The sequence below is a fragment of the Molothrus ater genome, chromosome 13, assembly GCF_012460135.2.
Source record: "Molothrus ater isolate BHLD 08-10-18 breed brown headed cowbird chromosome 13, BPBGC_Mater_1.1, whole genome shotgun sequence".
NCBI classification, from domain to species: domain Eukaryota; kingdom Metazoa; phylum Chordata; class Aves; order Passeriformes; family Icteridae; genus Molothrus; species Molothrus ater.
This window is the reverse complement of record NC_050490.2, coordinates 1,388,880-1,412,873: the sequence shown is the minus strand read 5'-3', so window position 1 is coordinate 1,412,873 and position 23,994 is coordinate 1,388,880. Positions and strand designations below refer to the sequence as shown.

Genomic DNA, 23,994 nt, shown 5'->3' with positions numbered 1-23,994 from the left:
AATGGAACATTCTTCTCTGTCACCTGGGAATTTTAGCCTCTTACAGGCAACTTCAGCCTTATTTTGCCTAAGGAGCAAAATATTCCTTTGCATGACCACCAGTGCAACACAAGTCACAAATACCTGAAAGGGGAAAAAAAAGAAAAGAAAGAAAGAAAAAAAAAAGAGAGAAAAAAAAATCTTTCAAGGGGCTTATTGTTGGTGAAGACCAAACTAAAATGTATTACTTCCTTATTTTTATGACCAGATAAATACTATATATAATGTGTGGCAGCATGACTACAAACTTCACTGCTCTTCTCTTGAGGTTAAAACTTTAAAAGGAAAGGAAGACATTAAAGTGAGAGCTCAAACCTCTAGAAACTTCAGCATAAAATTTCAAAACTATCTTCAAGAATGTTCTTCTACTGCAACAAAGTGATAATCTGAGGAAAAAACAGGGGTTTATATTGCTTTTTTATTTAAAATGTTTTTAAAAAATGACAAAATGGCACTTAAAGCTCAGTAAATGAGGGCAGTTTGTAACAGAGCTGTGACTCATGTGACTAAACAGTTTTTGCATTTGGCATCATGAACTGTGCCACAGAAATGTGATGTTCCATTCCCATGACCAACCACTCTGTGTTTCATGGCAGTAACACGAATATGGAAAAGCAGGTTTCAGAAATCATGACAATTATGGGCAGATAACTCTGTTACCCATGATGCCATTCCATAAGGAGAAAACTTCCAGTGTAAGCTACCTGCCCCTAAACCAAGCCCACTCCTAAAGGGAAAAAACCCAAAACCCAAGAGGTTACAAAATATGTGGGGATGATGAATGCCATACTCCTGGGCTGAATATCTTATCAGCCTGATAAGGACTGATGAAAAACAGAAATGCACTCATGATCTCAACATATTTAGGCTGAGGATGTTTCTAGATATATGTACTCCTCCCTTCATTAGCAATTAAGTATTGAACATGCAGAAAATCAAAGGGAACGGGACATCCAAAAAAAGTCTGGAATTCAGTTTCTGTTTCAGAACTTTTCTAACTTTTGAGGCTTCTGAAGTATAAAAGTTTAGACAAACAATGAAATATTCAATTTTTTGAAGAGTTGGGGAAATGACATCAGACTATTTGTACACAAAGAACTTTGAGGCATTTTGTTTTTAATTTGCATACAATTCTCAGAGTGAATTCCACATGAAGAAGGGTGAGATACAACAGAGCTCATTCATCATTTCACAAGTTAACAGAGCAAAGTAAACATCTGTCCTTCTTATTAATTAGCATCTACCCCTTACTCCAACTTGTCACTTCCTGCTGCAAGTTCCCATGCCAAAGAAATGGATGGACTGGTTCCAAACTCCACAGATGTTCACATGTGAACTTCAGCGATACTGCAAATTGTAACAGCAAGAAAAAAGTTGAAAGACTTTGGATGACCTTATATTCTCTTAATGGTTCACAAATGAAGACCCAAAATTCTGAGTAAAAAAATACTTCAGTTGTCCAGCTCAGCTATTCACCTGACTGTGGTTCCTCGATGGAGCACCCAGCTAAGGAAAAAATACTTTGTCATGTAAGAGGGGGCACTGAATCAGAATAGAGAAGTCTCAAAATAGCTGTGCTAAAATGGACTTCCCAAACACTTTTCTCTGGAGCACAATCTGAACATGCTCTTACCTTCTACATACTGATCAAGTTTTCTAGCTATATAATTTCCATACATAGCTGCATTTGACAAGGGTTTTTTGGCTTATATCAAACTGGCAGATACCATCCTGACTGAAGTGTATTACATCAGTATTATCCCTACAATAAAACAGTGGCATGGTGTTAAAGACAGCATCATCTTTCTTCATGCTTTAATGAGATCAAATAACAGTTAAAGGCAGCTTGAAAGGGAAGTAGTAGCAAATGTGTCTTGCAGATCTTTCTGAAAGAGATCAGAAACTGAAGCTATCCAGGTAAGAAAAGGTAAGAAGAACTGAAGCTATCCAGGTAAGAAAGGCAAAAGCTGCAAAGGAGTTGAAACTACCAACAGCAGCAGAAAATCCCCATCACTTGAGCAGTTTTTATTTAGGTCTTACAGCAATAAATACCAGTTTCTGCCCAAAGACTTACAGAAAGCCTTTTGCTTGGTGGAGGATTCCAGACTGTGACAGTTTCACAGTGAGTTGAACAAATACCTAAATTGTGTTGAAGTGGCAAATGAAAGAACTCAGAATTGCACATCTCTGACAGGACAGGGTTTGCATTTGCACACAGGCCTACACATCACAGCACATCTGTCAATGCCAGTGATTCCATTTGGGATACACCAGTTTTTTTTCCTCATGATTGTGGATTTTCCAGCAACTCTACTGAATCTGAAATATGTCAGTATCAGAGAAGAGACAATAAAAACCTTTTTACACTTCAATATTTATTAATTCTCTAGCAGATTTTTGCTATATATTTAGCACTAGTGTAACAAAATTCCTGATAACTCTGTCTCATGCAGGTAACTTAAATGAGGAGTTAGCACTATCTAAACTGATGAACTACCATTGGGGGTTACTGGGGAGTCTACAAGACAGGTATTTCCTGCAGCAAGGCCAACGAGGTGGGTATGCACAGAACACAAGTCAGGCTCAGCTGAACGTACCTGGCTGGACCTAAGGACAGCCCAGCCTTCAGAAGGACTGGAGGGGCAGCATCCTTGGACCTAAACAGACTTGTCATCATTGTTAGGAGGGCTTGAGAGGACTTGGACACATGTTGGAAACTGCTGTTAGGAGAGATGGTGTTTCTGTAGTTATTCAAATAGTTTAGCTTTTGCTACTTACAGTCGCTGTGATTTGTGTTCTCTTTTTGACATAGTAAAATGTGTTACTGTACCCAAATTGCTATTGTTTAGGTCACAACAGAGATACTGAGAGCATACTGTACCTTTCTGCACAAAGATTGTGATAGACTGCTGCTATTCCTTCTCTGCAATTCCTTGGTGAATACTTTTTCATCAATAGCAACTATGAAAACAAACTCTCTAGAGTCCAAATTTTGAAAAAATATATTACAGGAAAAATTGTAAATCTACTTGTAAATCACTTATTCTTTTCTCCTACAATTCCCACAGGTTTCAAAACATAATAATTATAAATGTAATTATTAAAATAATAACAAGAGTGTTGATAGTCTTTTGTTGTACTGGGCATTTCCCTTTTTAAACTGAGATACATTCTAACAGAAATACCACAGTACGAACCAGATAATTTCAATTAAAAAACAAAATGCAAACTATTCAGTCCAATGTTAGAGCATGTGTATGTGTGTATAATACTGTAAAAGTAGTCACACATTAGAGGTATATAATTGAAACAGCATTTTCTTTCATGAACCTGCTATTATTGAGGCAGTGACAAGGTTTCCATTTCTTTGTTTTTTGAGCTCTTTAAAGAATGGCTATTGCCACATTATGTAAACCTAAATACTGTACAAGCAGAAGCTTGTTGGTATCAGGTAAGGAATAATACTAGTAGTGCAAACAGCTGCAGAGACAATTCCTCCAGTTTTGGGGTGAACCAGCTATATAACACTGAAAGAGGGCAGGCTTCTCCAAACCCACACTCGGGCGTGTTTCCCCACTCAGCTGTACATCCTTCTCCAGCTTGGTCTTCTTTTTACAAGGGTACTTGGGGGACAGCCACCAGCTCATGTGATATTTATCATATAAAAGACTTCTTGACTCCTTTCCTACTTAATCTTATCAATGTTTTAGAACAAGTCAAGGAATGATAAATACCTCGAGCATCAGGAAAGTGACAATAATACTGACTTAGTATCTTTAGTAAAAAGTGAAACATTCTCTCCTGAGATATAAATCAAGGGAGGAACAGGAATGATGAACCTAACACTGTACCATTATTTGATCATCATGCACCTCAGCTGAGCAGGTGGGAAAGAACAATTGTTTATTACCCTCTGCTCATCCAAAGCTATGACAGGCAGTTTATTTAGCTAAGTGCTTGGCATATCAGTATGTTGTCAGAGCAGTTCTCAATGTGCTGTCCCCCTTTAGCTTATTTCTTTAAAAGAAAAAAAGAGAAAAAAAAGAAAACAAAAGAATCAAAAGGAAGAAAAATCTCAGCAGGTTAACAGTTAACCCTCATCTTCTCTCAGCTCTGTGGGTAGAAATTTGTATTGCTGTTGGCGGATCTGAGCCAGTTTTTTCCTTGCCTCTTCCAGTTCTCTCTCCTTCTTCAGCATTTCTTCTTGGGCTGCAATAATCTAGAAAACAGAAGCAGAAGGAATACTGTCTGTAAAATAATATTTCTTTGCCTAATGACACCGCAGTCACAGCTCATGGCCCATGTGAGCATTCTCCAGAGAAGCACCTAATTTCAATGACTTCATCAGGAATTGCTCCAATTTTTCCAGATGCCAGGACTAGGCACTACCACCATAGTTTTACTATGCTGATTCATTTTACAGTTCTGCATTCTCCCAGCATTCAGCAGGGTGGGGGTTTAGAACATGTAGAATAAGCACTCTGTCTTAACATAATATCTGACTGACAGTAGAACTGAACTCTCCTCATGCAGGTGTCCACAGTATTTTCCTCTCTCAGAATGCCAAAGAAAAAATGACAACAGTACAGACATGCAGAAATAATCAAGTCCAGTATATTTTAAGTAGCAAGTATACAGTATGTGATGTACCTCATTCATTATAAGGAATCTAAAAGTTGGTACCTCAGAGCCTGGAAATCTACTTTTAAATATTGTTATTATTTCCCAATAATTATCATGGTCACAGTAACAAAACCTCATCGGTTCTTATCACTCATTCTCTATTTCTTTGCTTAAATACATGAAAAATCATTGTTTCATTAAGATTTGGGAACTGTTAAAGTACCTGAGAGAATTCTGAAAAGATCCATTCATTTAATCTGCTATTACAGCAAATGCTCAGTGGACAAGTGCAGCTACCACACAAGACATCACTGTGCTCTTATGTCAGGGGTTCCATGATAATGAGGCATCAAGTAATTGATCATGGATTTTTAATTAGATTTGTCCAGCAGGTGGACATTGTAACACCCCTCATTTCTGTGCTGGTTTTTCCCTGCTTTATTCCTGGAGTGATGGTACCAACCTGAGCAATGCCACCCACAAACTTTGTTTTGACCACAACGTCGTCATCCTCTGCTTTTCCAAATGCTGCTTTTTGGGCTGCCCTGACAAGATTGTCTGATGCACGCTTGACAGCATTTCCTGCAGCCTTTGAGAAACAAAAGGAATTGAGTAATGAGGAAAATACATAACTAACATGGATTTGTCTGAACATCTTTGCTCGACTGCACAGGAAAGGTATGGGTTTTTTTTCCCCCAGGGAAAAGCAAATTAATCTGTGAAAATCAGTGGTACAGAGAGAACAAAATTCCTTTTTTAAGAAGCTGAATATTGGAGAAGTCACAAATGAGATTTTTTTCCTACAGTTTGAAATAAAGCAGTGGATGAAATTCCAATTTATAATTTACTGATCAGACTTTTTCTTTGAGAAGAACAGAAACTAAAAACTAGTGTATAAAGATATTATAAAACAATAAAGTTTTAAATTAATAGATTTTAATCAGGGCAAGTTAGCAACTTACACAGCCATGGTTATCTCACATTTAAACTTTAATTCCCTAAAAATTCTCAGATTTCTAAAGAGAACCAGTCAAATATTTGTAATATGTATCTTTTGGTGTAATATATATCTTTTGTTTCTACAAGATATTTATCTTTTGTTGTCTGAATATATATATAGTTGTAATATATATATATTACAACTATATATATAGTTGTATATATATATTACAACCATATATATATGTGTGTGTGTGTATATGTATATATATATATATATATATATGTATATATATATGTATATATATATATGGTTGTAATATGTATATATACATCTTTTGTTGTCTGAGCTGGATACTGCCTGCAGCCCAAAACAGCCTGCTCCCACATGCTAGAGACACACTGGGAATGGAAGCCACAGCTTCCAACCTTGCATCCTTCCTAGGAAGGACCAGCTCTGAACCTGTCCCCCTGCCTTTCCCCAGTCCTATCCCATATTTCCAGCTGCATCTCACTTTCAAGTCTTCCTCACTGAGATGTCCCAAGGATAAATGATTTGAAATTTACTCTGCTCAGTCTGGAGCTCATCCAGAAAGAATGGAAACATTTCCAATTGCTTCATTAAGTTTTGGAAGATTCTGTAACAGTGCAGTCCAAATTTACATTCATGGGAAATGCAGTTCAAATTAGGGTATGAAGGAAAAAACCAAGACACACTCAAGCCCTGAATCCAACCTATTGATTAAAGCTGTGTAAAACATTTCTGCTGGGGGCAAAGCCAGCTGAAAAGTCTCAGTAGTTTTGGCATGTCCACCAGTAAAAATATTTAGTAGACATCAACTCATTGTTTTTGCTATGATAAAGGACATGATCTCCAAGTGCAAACTGCTCTTCCTTTCATTATTCATTCTGGGACTAAAATGAACTTGGTAAAATGGCAAAGTTCAGTTTCAGTCCATGCTTGGGCTTGTTTCCTTTTCACATTCCCTTCCAATTTCTCACATTTGATGTCTATTTAGTAATATTTGCCCACAATGACCGAGAACCCCAAATTTCCTGTCAGAGCTGAGAAAAGTCTCTAGTAGTTGAATTTTTCCTGTTTCTATTGTTTGTTCTGCATTTAAAAATCCTTCAGACCCATCTTGGCACCTACATATTGCAAATTGCATTATTCCAGTTACTGCCACCCTCCCCACAGCCTTTGGCAATGTCAATCTACATGGATTGACTATAAAGCACTAAAACCATCTCAGCCCTATAATTGCCCTGTGACATACCACTGTTTTCTGTAGAAACATGTAGATTTTTCACACATCCATATATTTTTTCCTCCTAAATATTTAAACCATTTTTCTACTTTGAAAAAAATGATGACATCAGTTCCTGATGCTCAGACAGATACTCAGTCATATGTATTTCTGTTGAATTTGATTCTGCCCAGCCATACATGAACTGTTGCACTGAATGTCCCTTAGTAGCAGCTGTGCAAGTACAAGAAAAAAGGGAACTTTCACTGTTCACCAAAGGTGGTAGAAAAAAAGCAGCTGAAATAGTTGCATGTTCCAGGCTGAGCCTGCAGAGCATGATGTCAGAGAAGGCTGTGATCATTTTAAAAATTACCATCCTCAAACTAAACTTCCATAGACTTTAGATTTTACCCATCAAAACACAGTGTTAATTCAGCAGCAGTTCAGAGAAGCTCAACATGAAATAGATGTGTAACATAAAAGGGAACCAGTTTTATGGTAAAGAAGCTCACTCAGACTTCAACTGAGGTGTTGCACTGGATTCTCTTATTTTTGTCTAGCAATGATTGTCCATTTTAGAAATGCTCTATCTACAACTGCTGTCTCTTGACTCCTAGAACAAAGGCAATCTGACCACAATCCAGGCTGACACTTAGAGAAATACTTTGTTGAACACATGCATAATCCTGGAGTGCTGAAACAGTGTTTACTTAGCGCTACCATGGGTTCTCAGTGATTAACAACCACAGGTACCTGTAGCCTCCTCATGGCTTCAGAGTCATGATCAGCCTTCACTTTGCAAGCCACGAGCAACTGTGCTGTAGAAGCTGCAACTTGTTTGGCAGATGAGATGAGTTTCTCCTCACTGGCATGGCCTTGGACTGAGGCATTTGCTGCTTCACAGAGATTGCTGGTTGCAGCTGCCACCATTCTGGCCTAGAAGGCAGTAAAAAAAGCCACTGGGTATTCTCACAGGATATTATTTCTTCAGAGAATGTGCCAGTTTTCTCAAGAGAAGTAGTTACTCACAGCAGAAATAAGTCCCTGAGACCACTGTCCATCATCAGCTGCATTTGCAGGGATTGCTCCAACCTGAAAAAACAGTTTAGAGATGGCTTACAAGAAAACAGAAAATGCAATGGCTCTGTCTCAGACACACAGTAATCCATGAAAAGAGGAAACACCTGTAGCTGTGACTCTGCCCAGCACATTCAAGAGCAGAAAATCCAACTGGAAGTCAGTTGTCAGAGTAACTGTGCTTCCAGCACACATCTGCCTGCTCAGGAAGTGTCCAACTTACTAAACTGCTTCAGCTGACCCATTCTTGGAACACACAGAAGTAATTACCAGAATAACCAGTAATTAGCAGGCTACTGGTGGTTGAAACCACAGCTGAAGCAACAGCTGAAGCAGCAGTTCCTTAAGTCCCAGGCTTTAAAATAACTTACTTCTGTCTCCATAATACATTTGAATTTACATTATTCTTTCATCTCCTCTGATTTGAGCACTGTGGGAAGGTACAGATCAGAAAGCTTCACAGGGAAGCCCCCACGTGCCTTCATGCCTAATAATGGCACTTTAGGAGAGCAGCTCACTTTTCTGCATGGCTTTTCCACTGAAGTGTTCATGGCATCAGCAGTACCAGCAACAATTTGGAGACAGTTTTCTTCCCATATTGGATGAAAGCAATGAAGCGAAATCCTATAGCTGGTTGCCAGACCCACATCCCCACAGCTGCATGGGTCTGGGTGGTTTTTGGAGAGAAGCTGAAAGATGTGAAATGTAAACATGGTCCAGAAACTTGTGTTTTAAAAGAAATGTAAACAGGCATTCAAGCATAATGAGAATTCCAGGGAATTAAATCAAATCATTAAGTACAGCATCAACATAAACAGAAGATATGTTCTCTCATAGCTGTGGTGACACTTATGCAACAACAAAAAAATCAGTTAAAAAAAACCCCCTAAAGTATTTAGGTTTCATGTTTTTCTTGCCTCATCATCCCCTGAACAGATATTTTTAAGTAGACCACAGATGAAGTGCTTGTTGGTTGTGTTAGAAACAAAAGCACAAGTTTTCCAGAGCCCAGGCTGAAGCAAACAGCAGAGCCTGATTGTGGGATCCATGACAGAGCCTGCTCCGAGTTAACAACCAGGTGAAAATGGAAACCATAGCTATACAACAACAATGGCCTTATAATAAATTGTTTTCATAGGCAACATACCTGGTTGATTCTATCTTTCAGAGTATACTGACAGTGAAAAATAGTGATGGATGTGAAATGATGTACAAAATCTCAATTCTGATCACACCAAAAGGATGCCACGTGCTGTAAAGACTCCTCCCATTGATTGCAACAATAACTACAAGCACAGCCACTGAAATGTCCTGAATTTACACACAGGCCTGTGTCCCCATTGAATCACAGTTGTGCCCATTGAGGGCAATTACAACAATTACTGAGGCCCAGAGCAGTACTGGACATGGTGGCATTTGGCTTTGGATCCCCAAACTGTTAAGTGGGACTGTACATTACTAGCTTGAATCACAGATCTTCATGAAGTGAAAAAGCCCCACAGCAAAACTCCCCACAACTGAAGAACTTGAAGAGTCAAGAACTTGATTACACTTGTGAGGTTTTAATAAATGGAACTGTGGAATTTTTTAAACAGAACCAGGTCTGGGCCATGTATTGTGATGAGCAGTGAACAATTTACATTTTTATTAGTCATTCCAAAGCTCCTTCCTACTGTTTTTAACAGAACCTTTAGAAGACTATATTCATTTTTGATGCTTTCCCCCACTACTGTTGCTACATGTCCTGTTTACCCACCTTTCCCTGAGCCACCAGTTCCCTCTGGGCTGCTGAAGCTGACTTCACAAGGGCACTGGTAGCAGCTGCAATGGATTTAGCTGCTTCCAGGATCTGTTCTTCAAAATCCAGAGTCTCATCTGCTTGCTATAACCAAGAAAAAACCATGTTACACATTCACCTGAAAGCAATTATACTTTCCAGACTGAGGACATATACAAAGACAAGATGATTCTGGAACACATCAGTAAAGTCAGTAAGATCTAGAACATCATTTTCTGCAAAGCAGTTTTGTGTGGACTAAAGCTGGGAGTCAACATAAAGTATTGGAGCTTGCCCTTGTGCCTGCTCACACTGAAACAGCATCACACAAGATATTTAAACAAAGCCATCAACTTTCTAGTGCATTACCTCCACTGGAGCTACTCTAAACTACGTTCAGAAAAGTGCAGGTCTGAAAAGAAATTCTTGTTTTTCCTATCAAGATTAATCTCTGGAGTGCCATAATAGTGGCTTCCAAGATTGCTAAACTAGGGAAAAGCATTTTCTAAATACCTAAAGACTTAAGGCATTGAAAAAGAACAATGATAAATATGTGTTGTCTCATTCACCTGCAGTAAGGAATGTAAAGTAGATGCCAATAAGAGCACAGATTTAACAGCTTTTGGTAAGAGCTGTCACTGCACAGAGAGCAGCTTTGTGCAGCAGTCCAGTTCAGTGATCTTGGACACAGGAAGTTCCAAAGGTCTGTCTGGAACACTTCAGTCATCCAAGTTTGTCTTTGAACAAGCATGTGCAAAACCTCCTAAGGAGGTTTCTTACTATTTAAAATGTAAATTTATTGTTCTATAAAAACTTTCCTGACTTTCAAATAATTTAAGCAAATACTGAAAACATTTGTCCATCTAAGCATGCCTACTAACTTTTGAACAGTTAACTAAATAGATAGAGATGAACAGTTATTTTTATTTTAAACAGAACCAGGCCTGGGCCTTGTATTCTGATGGTTTTTTATATAAAATATTCCAACAGAATGCATTTTGTTTATGACTCAAACACAAGCCTACTGGAATCCAAGGCTGTATGACAAGTAGGGCTAGTGGCTACAGTATCAGGACATCCTATTTTGTGAGGGATAAGGCTTTTGAAATATAGGCTCATTCTAACTACAACCACAATATTCTTGTGCCACATAACTAACTTTAGAAACACCAGCCAGGTGGGCCATGAGTTAAAAAACTGGGCACTCATTTGCAAGTCTAAGCACACCCATCTAAATTTAAGTCAGGTTTAGTTCTCCTGTAACTGCAGTTTGATGAAATAGTCAACTATAAAATAATAAAGGATAATGATAAGTAATTAGAAAATGACCCATCAAGCAGCACTCAGTCCTACAGCACTTCACATAACTAAAAGTCCAGGAGATGAAACAACAGCATCCACAGACACCAGAAAAACTGAATCATCCAAAAATCAAAACTGATGTGTAGATAAAGATGTTTGGCATTTTAAAGTTTTTCTTTTTTTAAGAAAAGCCACTTAATCCACAGAAAACTATTTGTCTTGCCTTGCTATTGGGCTGTTCCCATCAACTACATGTCTTTGTAATAAAAGAAATTGCTTTGGAAAGTGAGCAATTCATGTTCCATATACAACTTTGGCAGTGCTTGCAATGCCACATCATGACCATTGTTATAGCAAAGTACAATCACATTGGCCCTCTACACGCCTCAAGTTTCATAACTAAAACTCTTATTTCAATCATGACATTGCCAGAATGATTAAATGGAATCCAGTACAGTCTGTCAGAATTACTGTCCTTATTAAAACAGATGCATTACTGACTTTGACTAAAAACAAACAGAAATATCAACAAAAATCCCACTGACTGACAGTGAATTGAGGAGACTGTTACTGCACTTTTAAAAGACTGTTATTGCACTTCTACTTTTGTCCAAAACTTCTTACTATCAAGTATTTAAATTCTCATTTCCAACATAAAATATATTATGTGCATTACTGTTTATATGTCAGCACTGTCAGGAATTCAGACTTAAATGAATGAGAACTTCAATATCTGCTTATTTATTACAAAGGAAGTGTCAGTCTTTGTTGACATTTCAGAAAATGGCTCATGGCCATGGTGTGATCTACTGGACAGCTATGAATGTGCTCAGATGGAGTTCAATTTGTGAAAAAACAGCCACCAAAAAGATGCTGAACAAAAGCAGTTGTTTGAACTCAGTTCAGGGTAGTATATTGCACACAATTCCTAAGCAAAAATTACTGCTTTTCAAAGAGATTGCCAAGAAATCTTCAAAGAGATTGCCAAAGAGTGCCATTGTACAATGGCTGGATTAACTTCCACTGTGGAGCAGCAGGTGAAGCTCAACAGAAGAACAGACAGCTACACCTCAGTATCCCATCTGGTAACAGATTTTTTTTCTCCCATTTGCCAAATCACTTTCTTTCCAATTATACTGAAATCCAGGGCTTGGGAGATCAAGCCATAGGTGAAATTTCTCAAACTTCCAAGTCTTGCATGCTCTGACATCTCACAACTTCTTTTACTTCTGAAAAAAAAACCCTCTTGACAGTTGATCCCCTCTGTGAAGAATTTATTTCTGTAGCAGCCTTCCACAGCACTCCAACTGTTGAATGCCTGTTGGCTTTTTATCTTGTCTAACAAACCCTTTATTTCTAGTCCTTCTCTGTGGTTTTCCCTTCACCATTCTCAGGTGTGCCACACATCCCAGGGCTGGATACTCAGTGGGGGTGGCACAGTGCTCAGCCAGCACTGTGGCTGTGTTTCTGCCAGAGCTCTACCAAGAGCATTCCTCAGCAATAAGGAATTCCTCAGCCATAAGGACAGGAAGCAACAAGACTGAGCACAGCAAAAAGCCCTACAAGAAAAGTAAATATTTCACCATTCCCTTTGTTAAAAGAGTGTTTCTCCTGGACTGTCTTAAGTTCACACTCAGGAACAGTAGCCTCACAACGGGTCAGTTCACAGCCTTCATGAATAAAGCTGAGAGCAATGATGGCAGAAAATATCACCTTGGGAGATTTTAGAGCAGGTTTCTTTAGAAAACCAGATCTAGGACAAAAGGGATGAGCTTCTCCTTCCTCAAGCAGCCCCCATGAAGATCAGCATCTCATTTTCCTCAAGCCTCAGCTAATATGCTGTTATTAACCATGTACAACTATAAATAGACTGGAAAATTAAGTCACCAGAACAAACAAACATTAGGCTCACTACAAAGTCTTTAGAATGGAATATCCTTAAAATGTTGATTATGCCATTGAAAAGAAAACTAAAAAGATATGGTTTTGTAGTGTATTTTAACCATTTTTCTACAGCATCTCCATTATTAGGGGTAGCATAAATAAAGTCAGGGTTAATAGGAAAACAAATGAGCCCCCAATCTCACTGCAAAACTTAGTAGCAAAAATTACAAAAGACAAAGCATTATATTTTCAAGCACCTCTAATTTTCTACTTTATAATGAGCAAACCAATATGAGTAAGTTACTGCACTGAGCCATGGAAAGCACAGTAAGAATTTCAGTGCAAGTCAGCTGCTGCTCACTGTCACAAAGAGCCCTCCACAACTTAGAAGTCTCTCAAGAGCAACTCTACTGATAAAGGAGCACTCCATGTATGTATTTCATACCAGATTAGATTAGGAGTCTATAGGAAGTCTTCTAAACCTGCTTGTGAGTGACTCTACTCCTTCACATTGCCTTGTACTAGGTTAAAACCCCCGGAGACAGGGCAGGACACTGTAGGAATATGTTTGATATATAGTTGGATTAAATAACAACCTAATATATCAAACATATCACACAGAGTCCTGCAGAAAAAGGCATCCAGGTTTGATTCATCTTGGGTTAAAAAAACAAAGGACCAACTGCTGAAAGCTACCAGCAGGGAACTCTTACTGACTACAAGACACCCATGTCTGGAGGCAGAGGCCTGCACAGAAGCTTGAGGAGCAGACAGAAAACAGAACAGGGGAGGGACAGCAATGCTCTCTCCTGCTGTACCTCATCTACCATACCTTTTTACTTAAAAGTGGGTTTTGCCCAGTATTAGCATGAAGATTTTACTAGACCAAATAGTTTTCTTCTCAGAAAATTACTAGTTTTGGGGGTTATTTTACAGGAAGTAGCATATTTGCATAACAGAAGGAATGTGTGTCTGCATTGCAATACAACTGACTCTCCAAATGGAAAACTGAAAAAATAAAGAGTCCACATTCAGGAAAAATAACTGTACTTAAAGGAAACATGACAGCCAACTCCTGCTTAATAAACCATAAAGATCTCAGTGCTTCTCAGATCATTTCCCACCTTGACCACTGCAAGGAGAACACTGAACAGGTTTTGTGTTACAGACAGTAGTAACACCAGTTACTCAGGAGAGTCCTCAAAGTTCTTCCAAGATATGAGCTCAGAAGACATGCAGGTATTTACAGGGTGTCAGTGGGGCTGTGCACTAGTGGACTAAGTATGTTGGGAGCACATTCACCTGCAGCCAACCAACCAGGATTTAAAGCAAACAAAATAAGCATTGTCCAATAAAGCACAGGCAGCAGTTAGCAGGACTGTGTCTCCTAAGAAATTGTCCTCTGGGATAAGATGATTCCCAGGAGCAGAAAATGAAGGTGTCTCATGCTATTTGTGTCAGTTTAAGACACCAAGGGGAGGTATGATAGGTGCAAAAATATGAAGAGGAAACAAGGAAAAGAAGAAATAAAAAAAAATCCAAAAGTTAAAAAAAAATAAAATGGTGGAACAAATGAGAAGAAACCCTACCTTCAGCTGTTTGGGGGTTTTTTAGAGGTAAAAGACAAACTGGAACACAAAGATCAACATTTCAAGCTGAAATCAAATTACTCCCATTCCCTGCACTAATAAAAAAACTTCACCAAAAAACAGAGAATCAGCCACCAAGCAGTAATGATGCAGATGATGGATTTCCTGCAGGTAGACATTGTAAAATTACCAACTGAGGACTCCTCTGCAAGTTCACTTGATGATGATTGCTGCTAAGCAAAGCAGGATATTGTCCAGATAGTCTGTTCCATTGTAGAAAAGAACTCCTACTCCTGCATTTCACAGACTGAGCACAAGACAAAGCAGCCCTTCCCTCCTCTAAGCATTCCTACTGCAACACTCTGGGTGTTGTCAAAGATGGGCCCTAGGAAGACACAGCCTGTTCACCACAGGAAATCCTGCTCTGGGAGGATACAAGCTGCAAGTCTGCAGCAGAAAAAGTGCTATTGGAGCCACTCTGTGATCTTCCTAGTAGCTTTTGATGTGGATTATAACCCTTATTGTGAAAGAGATTAAACATCTGAAAAGGATGCAAAGGCTGCTGAAATCCCAAATCAAACAAACAGTTGGATATGAATTTTAGTTTCAGAGAATGACAAACAAACCAGTAAGTCACAAGGAGACTGGATACTCAAATTAACATGTTAAATGATGAGCAGGTGTGAGAACTGGGAAATTCACTGGGAGATTACAATGACCCTGGAGGGGCTTAGATGTTGGAAGGAAACTGCTCCATGGTTACCAGGCAACACACATGTGCTATTGTGCAGTGACTGTATAGAAAAGGTGATGAAGGACTTTTCCGCTCCTCAGACTCAGCTTGTGGAATCTCATTATAAAGGACCATTTTTCTTTATAAACAAAATGGATGTACTTGTTAAAAAATGCAGACAAAGAGCATTTTTTTTTCATGAGCTAATTTATTCCTATACTGAACAGGGAGTGGGGGGTGAGAGGTACTCAAAGGCTGAAGCTTCCAAGAACTATTTCATCTGATGCTCCTAAATAACAAAATACTACCCTGCACCAATGCAATCATCCAGCACTGAATGAATGGTCTTGAGGCTCTGCTTTTTAGAAAGACTTCTCATTAGCTTTACTTTGAAAACAGATTTGCACCTACAAAGCAGCAAAAAGAGGAAAATAGATACATAGTCCTTTCCTGCCATCAATTACACAGCCAAAACATGTTTTTAATTTTAAAGAGATGCAACATAGTAATTTCTACTAAAACCTGCCTGTTAACACCAGACAAAAGGTAGCGATTCTTTGGGATCTACCAGTTTCATATATTCCCTCTGTACTGCATGTGAAAATAGTTGGCTTAATTTTATAATATCTTCAGAGACACATTTGAAAGGACCTAGCAACATGCAACACTACTTGATATCATAATGAACTGTAATTTAATTTCCTTCAGGAAAATGACATAGGAAAATGATCACACAATGCATCTGATTCTATACTGAAACAGCTACTCTCTAAGCATGGCATAAAATGCTGGTTTTAGTCTTAGAAAATCCTGCAGGTCCTTTGCATTCTCTTGAATCCAACTGTGTTACTGCTGCTTTCTCCTGCTGCACCCCACAAATTCAGATGTGAACAAAAGAAAGCAAGTAAGAATGACTACACAGCAGTAAAATATGTTTGGAAACAGAAAGGTAAATAATCAACAGTAATGATGCGTAACTCTTACAAGCATTTCTAACATTTGGCTCCTCTTCCTTTGCTTGACTCACTCCCTGAAAAGCACCTTTTTAGCCTCTACCCTCAGGGGTAAGTGCCATCCAGAGCAGGGTTTTGTGGCACTAAAACTCATGCAAGGTTTGATTGCTTACACCCTTATTGTGGCCAGTAGCAAACACACACCAAACTATGGGCAATGTGCATCCTCTGCCTTGTTAACCTCAAACAAACAATGGGGATGGACACTCACCTTGGGCTTGGCTCTTGGTTTCAGCTGCTCTAACTTCTTTGCTGCAGCCTCAATTGATGCTGCAGCCCCTAATAGCTCTGTCTCTGCAATGACTGTTGGGTCTTCTGGATCCACCCACTCTGTCCCTGAAATTAATGGAGATGGAGACAATAACTTCAGTGTCACTGTGAGTGAGCTGCCACGCAAACAGGGGGAATTGCAATCACCACCTCAAGTGTCCAATACAGAATATACACCATAGAAAGCTGATTTTAGTGCCAGAGTGGCATGAAACCAGTGGTTTATGTCACAGAGAAAACTATTAAGCAGAGGGGAAAGAAATATTTAGTAGGATTATTTTTTCATGAAAGCAACTCATTTAATAATTGCAAGGAAGCAAAAAGCAAAGAAGCTTCAAAAAGGGATACTGTCCATACAAAACCAGCTGTCACTCAACTTGTGTTTAGCAGAGGTCTTACTCAGAGGTTGCTAACTGGACCAAGGTACATTGAGAAGTGTGACACAGTGGTAGAGAGAACAGGCTGCAGGCAACACAGGCACCCCCAGCACACTCTGCAGGCACTGACCTGACATCTGTTCACTGGCAGTGCCTGGGGATGAAGTTAGCACTGGCTGAAGGAAGCACACTTTTGGCAGTGTGTGTCTAACAGTGACGTAGAAAAGGCCAAAGCAGTTTCTGTACCACATCTGAAGGGTAATTTTTTTTTTTTTTGCTGTTGACTTTTTGGCATTTCTCTTTTCTCAAAGAATTTTTGTAGATCCACAAAATGAATACTTGGCTGGAAGGGGTTTCAGAACTTTTGGAAGTTGTCAGTGCATTATTATTTTTGATTTCCTAACAGCATTCTCTGAATGATAAGATTCAGAAAGCATCCATATTCTGGATTGAAGGAAACAATGAAACAGCCAGAAGAAGTTCATAACCTCTAAAGGCATGGTCTAAAATCCATTTCTCAGCTCAAATGCTGTACAGGATGAAGATGTTCTATATTAAACCCTAATACTGGCAGATAAACAGGGTAAAAAAAAAAAAAAGAAGGCAGCAAGTATAAATGCAGTCAACCCCAAATTTGTAAAATATACTAGCTGCTCTTCAAAAAAAGGCACTTCACAAAAGTTAAAACATTTGTATGTTGAATTTATTAGGAGACAACTTTATTGTGTACTATAAATGAAAATGAGGAAAGAAAATTGTGAATGGCTAAAACACATTTTACTTCTCATAAAAAAAGCTTCTAAAGTGAGTAAAGACATTCTCTACAGGCAGCAAGTGAAAAAAGAAATAAGAAGTGTTTTTTTTTTATCTTAATAATAAACATTAATGAATATGAGTTAAAACGCAAAAATTGCCAGAAATTAATAAATGTGTCCACAGATGAGAATAATATAAAGATTTTTAAAAAGCACTTAGGGAATAGAAGAAGTTTGATATTGGCTTGCCTTATTAGCAAATGAAAACAAATTTTGAAATACAAGAGAATGCAGGAAAAGCTGAAGAATTCAATAAAGCTACTCGAGCAGGGAAATAGCATCATGTAGATCACTGTTGTATGAAAAAGAGTAAGTAACTCTATTAAGAGATGAGGGAAGGAGGAAAGAAAAACTGGATTCCCATATATGGAAACTGCTTATAGTTCAGATTCATTTCCAAGGATCAGGTACTGATAAGAGCAGGAAATAACTGAGGAGACCCTGCAGTGTACATGACACAGAATATCAGATCATTGTTTCTGGAGTAATGAGCACACCACACTGGGAACCTGCCTTCCCAACTCACCCTTCATTGCTTCTGCTGACTGGATAAGCTCTGTGACAGCACCTGCAACCCGCTTGGAGAAAGAGGCCAGCTGATGCTTTAGCTCTGGAGTTGCTTTTTGAAGAATCTAGAGAAAGAGAATGCACATTATTAAGGATTCCAGGATGCTGGAAGATTCCCAAGGCACTCTAGTGAAAGATTGATTTTGTATAGCAATTGTCTGCAGCCCAGTGAGAGACCTGTAAGTGTCAGGTGGCACCAGGAGCAGAGGCTTCCACTACAGTGTTGGATGCACAGCAGCAAAGTGGCACTGCCCTGCACAGCTCCAGACTTCCCCTCAGCTCAGCATGGATCAGCACGGCCAGGATGGAGCACATGGATCTGCAGGAGGTCAGGTCACTCCTGATTCTCACTAGCACAGCTTAGAAAGAGCTTTGCTAAGGTGTGCAGGCCATTCAGCTGGAATCAGTGTGTTCCTGGCCCTAGCTAGGTGATAAGTGGAATAGTGCTTTGAGCAAACAAGTCACTTTGTGCCATTTGCCCAATGCAGCATTACACAAGGTAATACACTGGCTTGAGAAATTTCACATACTGCATCTGACAACTCTTGTACCTAACAAGTATCATTTTCAAAGAATATGGCTGCTGAATCCCCCTTGGCAGCCCTGTAAGCATCCCTAGCCTGAGCACTGAGGGTATAACTGAATTTACTGGCAACTGTATCACAGGGTGCCAGGTGGAGCAATTAGAGATTGCTAATCCCACAGGAGCTGCATTTCTGGAGGTTAGAAATTGATGAGATTTAGGGGTTCTAGGGGTTCAGACCTAGGGGTTCTAAACCACCAGAGCTTTCTAAGGCAGCCAACACTGGGGTAGGGGCAGGGGGGTGGTATGAGGGGGCAGAACTTGCTTGTGGCTTCAGGGTTAAAAGGCTTAAGGTAGAAAAGGCCTGTTACTTCAATAAAATGGAACATGCCTTTCTTACCTTAAGCCTCTTGACTTTGCAGAGAGACAGAAATAAAATGAGCAAAAACTGATTCAAGTGTTTGGTCTGTTCTGGCACTCAGTTTGAAACACATAGTGCTATAGCCTTCTAGGGGTCAAATCTGAAAAATTCCCCACAGTCCTCTAAACTAAAAATGGATCAGACATCTAATGCTAAATCACTTACTGCAATACAGCTCTAAGAATTCCATTAGCAAGTTCCAATTTTTTTGAACTATTTTAGCTGCTAGTGGCAAGCACAACTGTGACTGGACTTTTACTTTATATATAAATTTCAGTGAGTTGATGCAAATAATTACACATGCTCTGTTCTCAGCAGAAAAACTGATCTGGGTTTGCTAATGTGCAGTAATGGCTGCAGATTTCAGTTTCACAGACTTTAATATGTCAGCTGAGAGCCACCTCAAAGAAACTGCTGGTCATCCATGAAGCTGATTGCTGATTTAAGTCTTCTCCAGAAACTTCAATATCTCATAAATTTTAGTTCAAACACATTTTATTGCTTCCTACAAAAGTAATAGCAAGAAAAGAACAAATATTATGGGATAACGAATATATTATGGGATAATTATGTATGGTCAAGCAAAGCCCACTGACAGCAGGATTCATGAGTTTGGATTTGAGTGTAGAAGTTTTATGCAGAGCTTTGGGGGTGCCATGTGTGACATGTTGGAGAGCTCTTTGTGAGGCAGTGTTGGCTGGGGATTTTGGGATGGCTTGGAGTGGGTGTGGGTGTGGCTGTGAGAGTAACAGTAACACTGGTGTAAATGGAACAGTGCCTTAATGAAGCTTGTGGAACCTCTGCAGTCTGGGGCACAGGCCTGTGCCTAATATGTCTGGTGTTTATTGTGGGCTTAAAAGAATGCTGAAATGTCTGATTGTAATTCCTTTGCCAGGGACCTTTTTTAGGTTCAGACCTGTATTGCCTCCAATCTGATCCAGAAATACTCCAGTATTCCTTCTGTCTCTCAGAGCTGAAATATTGAGTTTCCTTTAGCTTTCTCTGACAACAAAACTGCATAACCATGTGACAAACTGCCAAAAATGTGTCACCAGCAGTCACTATAGAAAGAGGGCAGAGAGATGAATCTCTTTGGAAGCAACCCAGTGTGTGCATGCAGATGACTCCTCACCAGGAGGACGTGCTCCAGGAGTTCCAGGTATCCCAGGGTACATTCTGTTCCGAAGCGCAGCGCTCTCTCCCGAACTTCTTCACTCACATCTGGGTGATAGGATGCTTGCTGAGGAGGCAAAACAACATCAGCATCCAAAATGGCTCCCACAAGAGAAGATCAGCACAGAGATGGGGGAAAGAGAAAGGAGGAGATTTTTTTAGAGTGTGCAAATGACGTTTGAGCTCAAGGGCTGGCCATTTCTGTTGTAAGCAAAGGGTGCTGGAAGAGCAGCAGAGCTCCAGCTCTGCAAAGGCTCATTAATGCTGTTAGCTTGACAGAGATTTAACACAGCCATAGCAGTGCTGGAACCATCTGCTTAAATACAGAGAGAAGCTGCAGCAGAGTCAGGTCTTGGTAAGGATTTCCACTAAGTGTCATGTCTGGCATCTGACATAAGCCCGACTAATTCAACCATTTTATTTTAAATAAAAAGTGAAACCTGCAGCCTCTTCAAGCCTTGTGCTTTCTACAATAAGCTTCTTGGGAACTTTTTTATTTAGCAGAAGTACCACTTGTTGGCAAGTGGAAGTTCCCAAAACGCACAGCATTTACTCTCACAGAACAGCTCCTTCCACTCCTGCTCCTCTTATCTCCCGTTGAGATGGGGATTATCTCACGGCTCACTTATTCTCGGCCCTCCTGCAAACCCCGCAGCATCCCGAGCCAGGGCGGGCGCTGGTCTCTGGGCTCCCTCTGCAGGGAAGCTGGGGATGAGCAGAGCACGGAAACGGCCCGCAGGAGCCACCTCCCCTCCTCATCCCCATACCCTGCCTGAGGGGAGGGAGATGGGAGGAACAGCACTGACTTTCCTCACCTTCAGCATACTTCCAACGAGCTGCTGAAGCCCAGGAAGTTCAGAACGGTTTTGGTTTTTTTGAAATTTTCAAACAGGGCAAAGGGCTCCCGAGTGTTTCTTATGCATACATTGTAAAGCATCCTAAAATAAGTACATCCTAAAATAAGTACATCCTAAAATATCTCTTCTGCATTTAAATATTACTGTAACACAGGGAATTAGAGGAAGCATCTGTAGGAGGGAAATAGGAAGTTCCTTCTGTGTTTTGCATACATAGCCAAGACTGGTATCAGAATATTTTGGGAGCATTTTTAAGGTTCAGTATAAATTCTGTGTACTTCACAGCAGGCTAAAGAGGTGACAGAAGTCATTTTAGGAAATCATTTTCATAATCCAAAAACATCCAAACACACATCTCACTATACCAGTTGGGACTTGCAACAGAAAGGTTCTCTCCTCCAGCCCTGGGCAGAAGGGCTGAAAACTGAAAAGTGTCTGAAGAAGCAGAACACATGTTTGTCTCCTCATGCTGAGGCTTCCTTCACTAGCAGCCCTCCTTTTCTCTCCACATGGCAGCACCACCTGCCTCTGGCCCAGCTCCCACCCCATGAGCAGCACGGGTGCCCTGGGGAGGGAGGTGTGTGTGAGGGGCTGCTGGGAGCTGCCCTGAGCCTTTGTTCAGCCCAGCTGGGCTGTGTCTGCTCCCAGTGCTCCAGCCTGGCTCTGCTCAGCTGCCTCCAGTGCCACCAGTGCTGAGAAAAGGTGACAAGTTGTTTCCCTCAGTCCACTGCCTGTGGAATGAGCTAAGTGATTGCTCACTTCCATTGCTTCCTATGGCTTTGATAGGCCTTGCATATCTGCTTCCTTTCCAGCAGCAATCACTCCAAATAGTGATACTGTGCACAGGTTAATTATGGCATTATTTTATATAAACACATAATTAAAAAAAGAATTAAAAAAATTGTTAGCTTAGGGCCTGCTCTAACATTCAATAAGTGTAATTACAGCACTTCCACTGACTTTAATGAGAGTTGTACATCCCACAATAAGCATCCTTATTGTCTTTTGAAATAGCATCTGCTCATAACAACTGAATTAGTAACGAGCACTGTAAATTCATCTACAGCAGACCAAGCACAGGCATCTACATAACTGTTAATTCTGACTCCTTCTACTGCTTGCCTTAGGCAAGAGGCAATTAAATAGAGCTTGCATTCAAATTCCTGACACTGGGGAAGTCAGAGCTATGTTCTGTACAATTCTATCACAGATCATATACATGCACTTCTGCCTTGCACCAAAGAACATAAAAATCTGATAATCTATCAGGGCTATTTCTACAGAGTACCTTAATATCACTATAAAACCCCTCCAGTGTTTGTCAAATATCACAAAACCCAAGTCCCATTGCATCACACAGCTTTTACAGCACAACAGGGGCTAAGACTGCTGTTCCTATCCCTAAAATTCAAGGAATGTGGCTTATCATGGAAATGCCACATCCACTAATCAATTTTTAGAATAATGGCATAAGATTTCTAAGACTCTGAGCAAAATTCATAGAAACAAAGTTTTCTAAATCATGTCTGGTTAAAACTCTGCATTTAGAGTCTTTGTTAAATGATACAGCTATTTTCTCATACATTTTAGATAATGCATAAAATTAGTAATCTTGGAGACTTTTATTCTTGTTTGTCCAATAAATGCTCTTGATCTCAGGCCTTGGCACTGTGTCATTACAGCAAGTTAAATGATTCCCAGCCCTTTTCCTTCTGTAGGCTCCTTTCTTTGTGAAAGCAATTCCCTGGGAGATCACAAAGGCTTTTCCAGCATCCCAGACCTGTTCCATTTGCAGGAAGCTTCATCCTGTCAGCCACTTACAGTGCACAAACCACTCAAAATCATTACATTAACTGGGAGCAAATGTAAACATAAAAACATGTAAAAAAAGAATGTTCATAAATAGATATTCAAAAGTATGTACTGGGCTGTGCATGCATGGGAGTGTTTTATAACATTACTAAAACCAGAGGATTCTGTTCCTGAGAATTTGCTGCCTGTTTGGAAAGACAAATCAAAATCTGAAGCATGCAAAGTGGTTAGACACTAAAAAACCTGCTACAAAACTAATATAAAAAGTTTCATTCAATGGCTTTGTATAAAGGCAGTTCTAAATCAGAACTTGCACTTTTGAAAGAGGATAATTTTTAAAACAAACATAACCCTTCTGTTTGGGCAGTATTAGGCTAAAAATCACTCTGGGACTGATGTAGGCAGTTAGGATTTAAACAGATACTGAAAATCAGACACCACACAGAGAGCACCATTATTTCACTGTCACCTTCCATACATGGAAAGGCAAAAGTAAATAACTGTGATTTACAGGCACAGGCAGTTTGCTACTACAGTCACTACTGAAAATCAAACAGAATGAGATCTTCATAATCCTATTTTTTAATCATTTTTGCCTAGATTTTTTTATCATCAGAACAAGGCCAAATGGCTTAACAGTCATTTATGTAGCATCCAGTGTAGAAAACAGAGCTGCAGCTATTTTTTATAAAAAAATTGCAATAAAAATTGCACAGTTTTGAAAAGCACAAAAGAAATTGAGCAAACCAACAGATTTAGTCAGGGGTAAAAGAACTACTAAAGATAGATCAGAGTGATTTCTTTTACCAATCCTTTCACTGTTCTAGGAACATTGAAATTATATTTGTGACCACAGGAATATTTGTATATCCTACTACTTGCCCAAGTTGTTTGTCTCCTGACTGGAAACCAGGAAATTTCAAAAAAAAATCACAAAAAATCCTTTCTGAGAGAAG

At 39.5% G+C, this 23,994-nt stretch overlaps 1 protein-coding gene across 3 annotated transcripts in view; it reads right to left on the bottom strand.

The window, feature by feature from the left end:
* Positions 1–1,138: 1,138 nt before the first annotated feature.
* Positions 1,139–23,994, bottom strand: part of TLN2 (talin 2) — a 144,382-nt gene continuing 121,526 nt past the window's right edge. For all 3 annotated transcript variants that reach the window (XM_036389867.2, XM_036389866.2, XM_036389868.2), the window contains 8 exons: positions 20,329–20,436; positions 18,212–18,317; positions 16,435–16,559; positions 9,682–9,807; positions 7,878–7,940; positions 7,602–7,784; positions 5,126–5,251; positions 1,139–4,258 (listed from right to left, as the gene is read on the bottom strand). In XM_036389867.2, the coding sequence (XP_036245760.1) occupies positions 4,130–4,258; positions 5,126–5,251; positions 7,602–7,784; positions 7,878–7,940; positions 9,682–9,807; positions 16,435–16,559; positions 18,212–18,317; positions 20,329–20,436 (966 nt within the window). In that variant the 3' untranslated portion in view covers positions 1,139–4,129. The remainder of the gene's footprint in view (positions 4,259–5,125; positions 5,252–7,601; positions 7,785–7,877; positions 7,941–9,681; positions 9,808–16,434; positions 16,560–18,211; positions 18,318–20,328; positions 20,437–23,994) is intronic.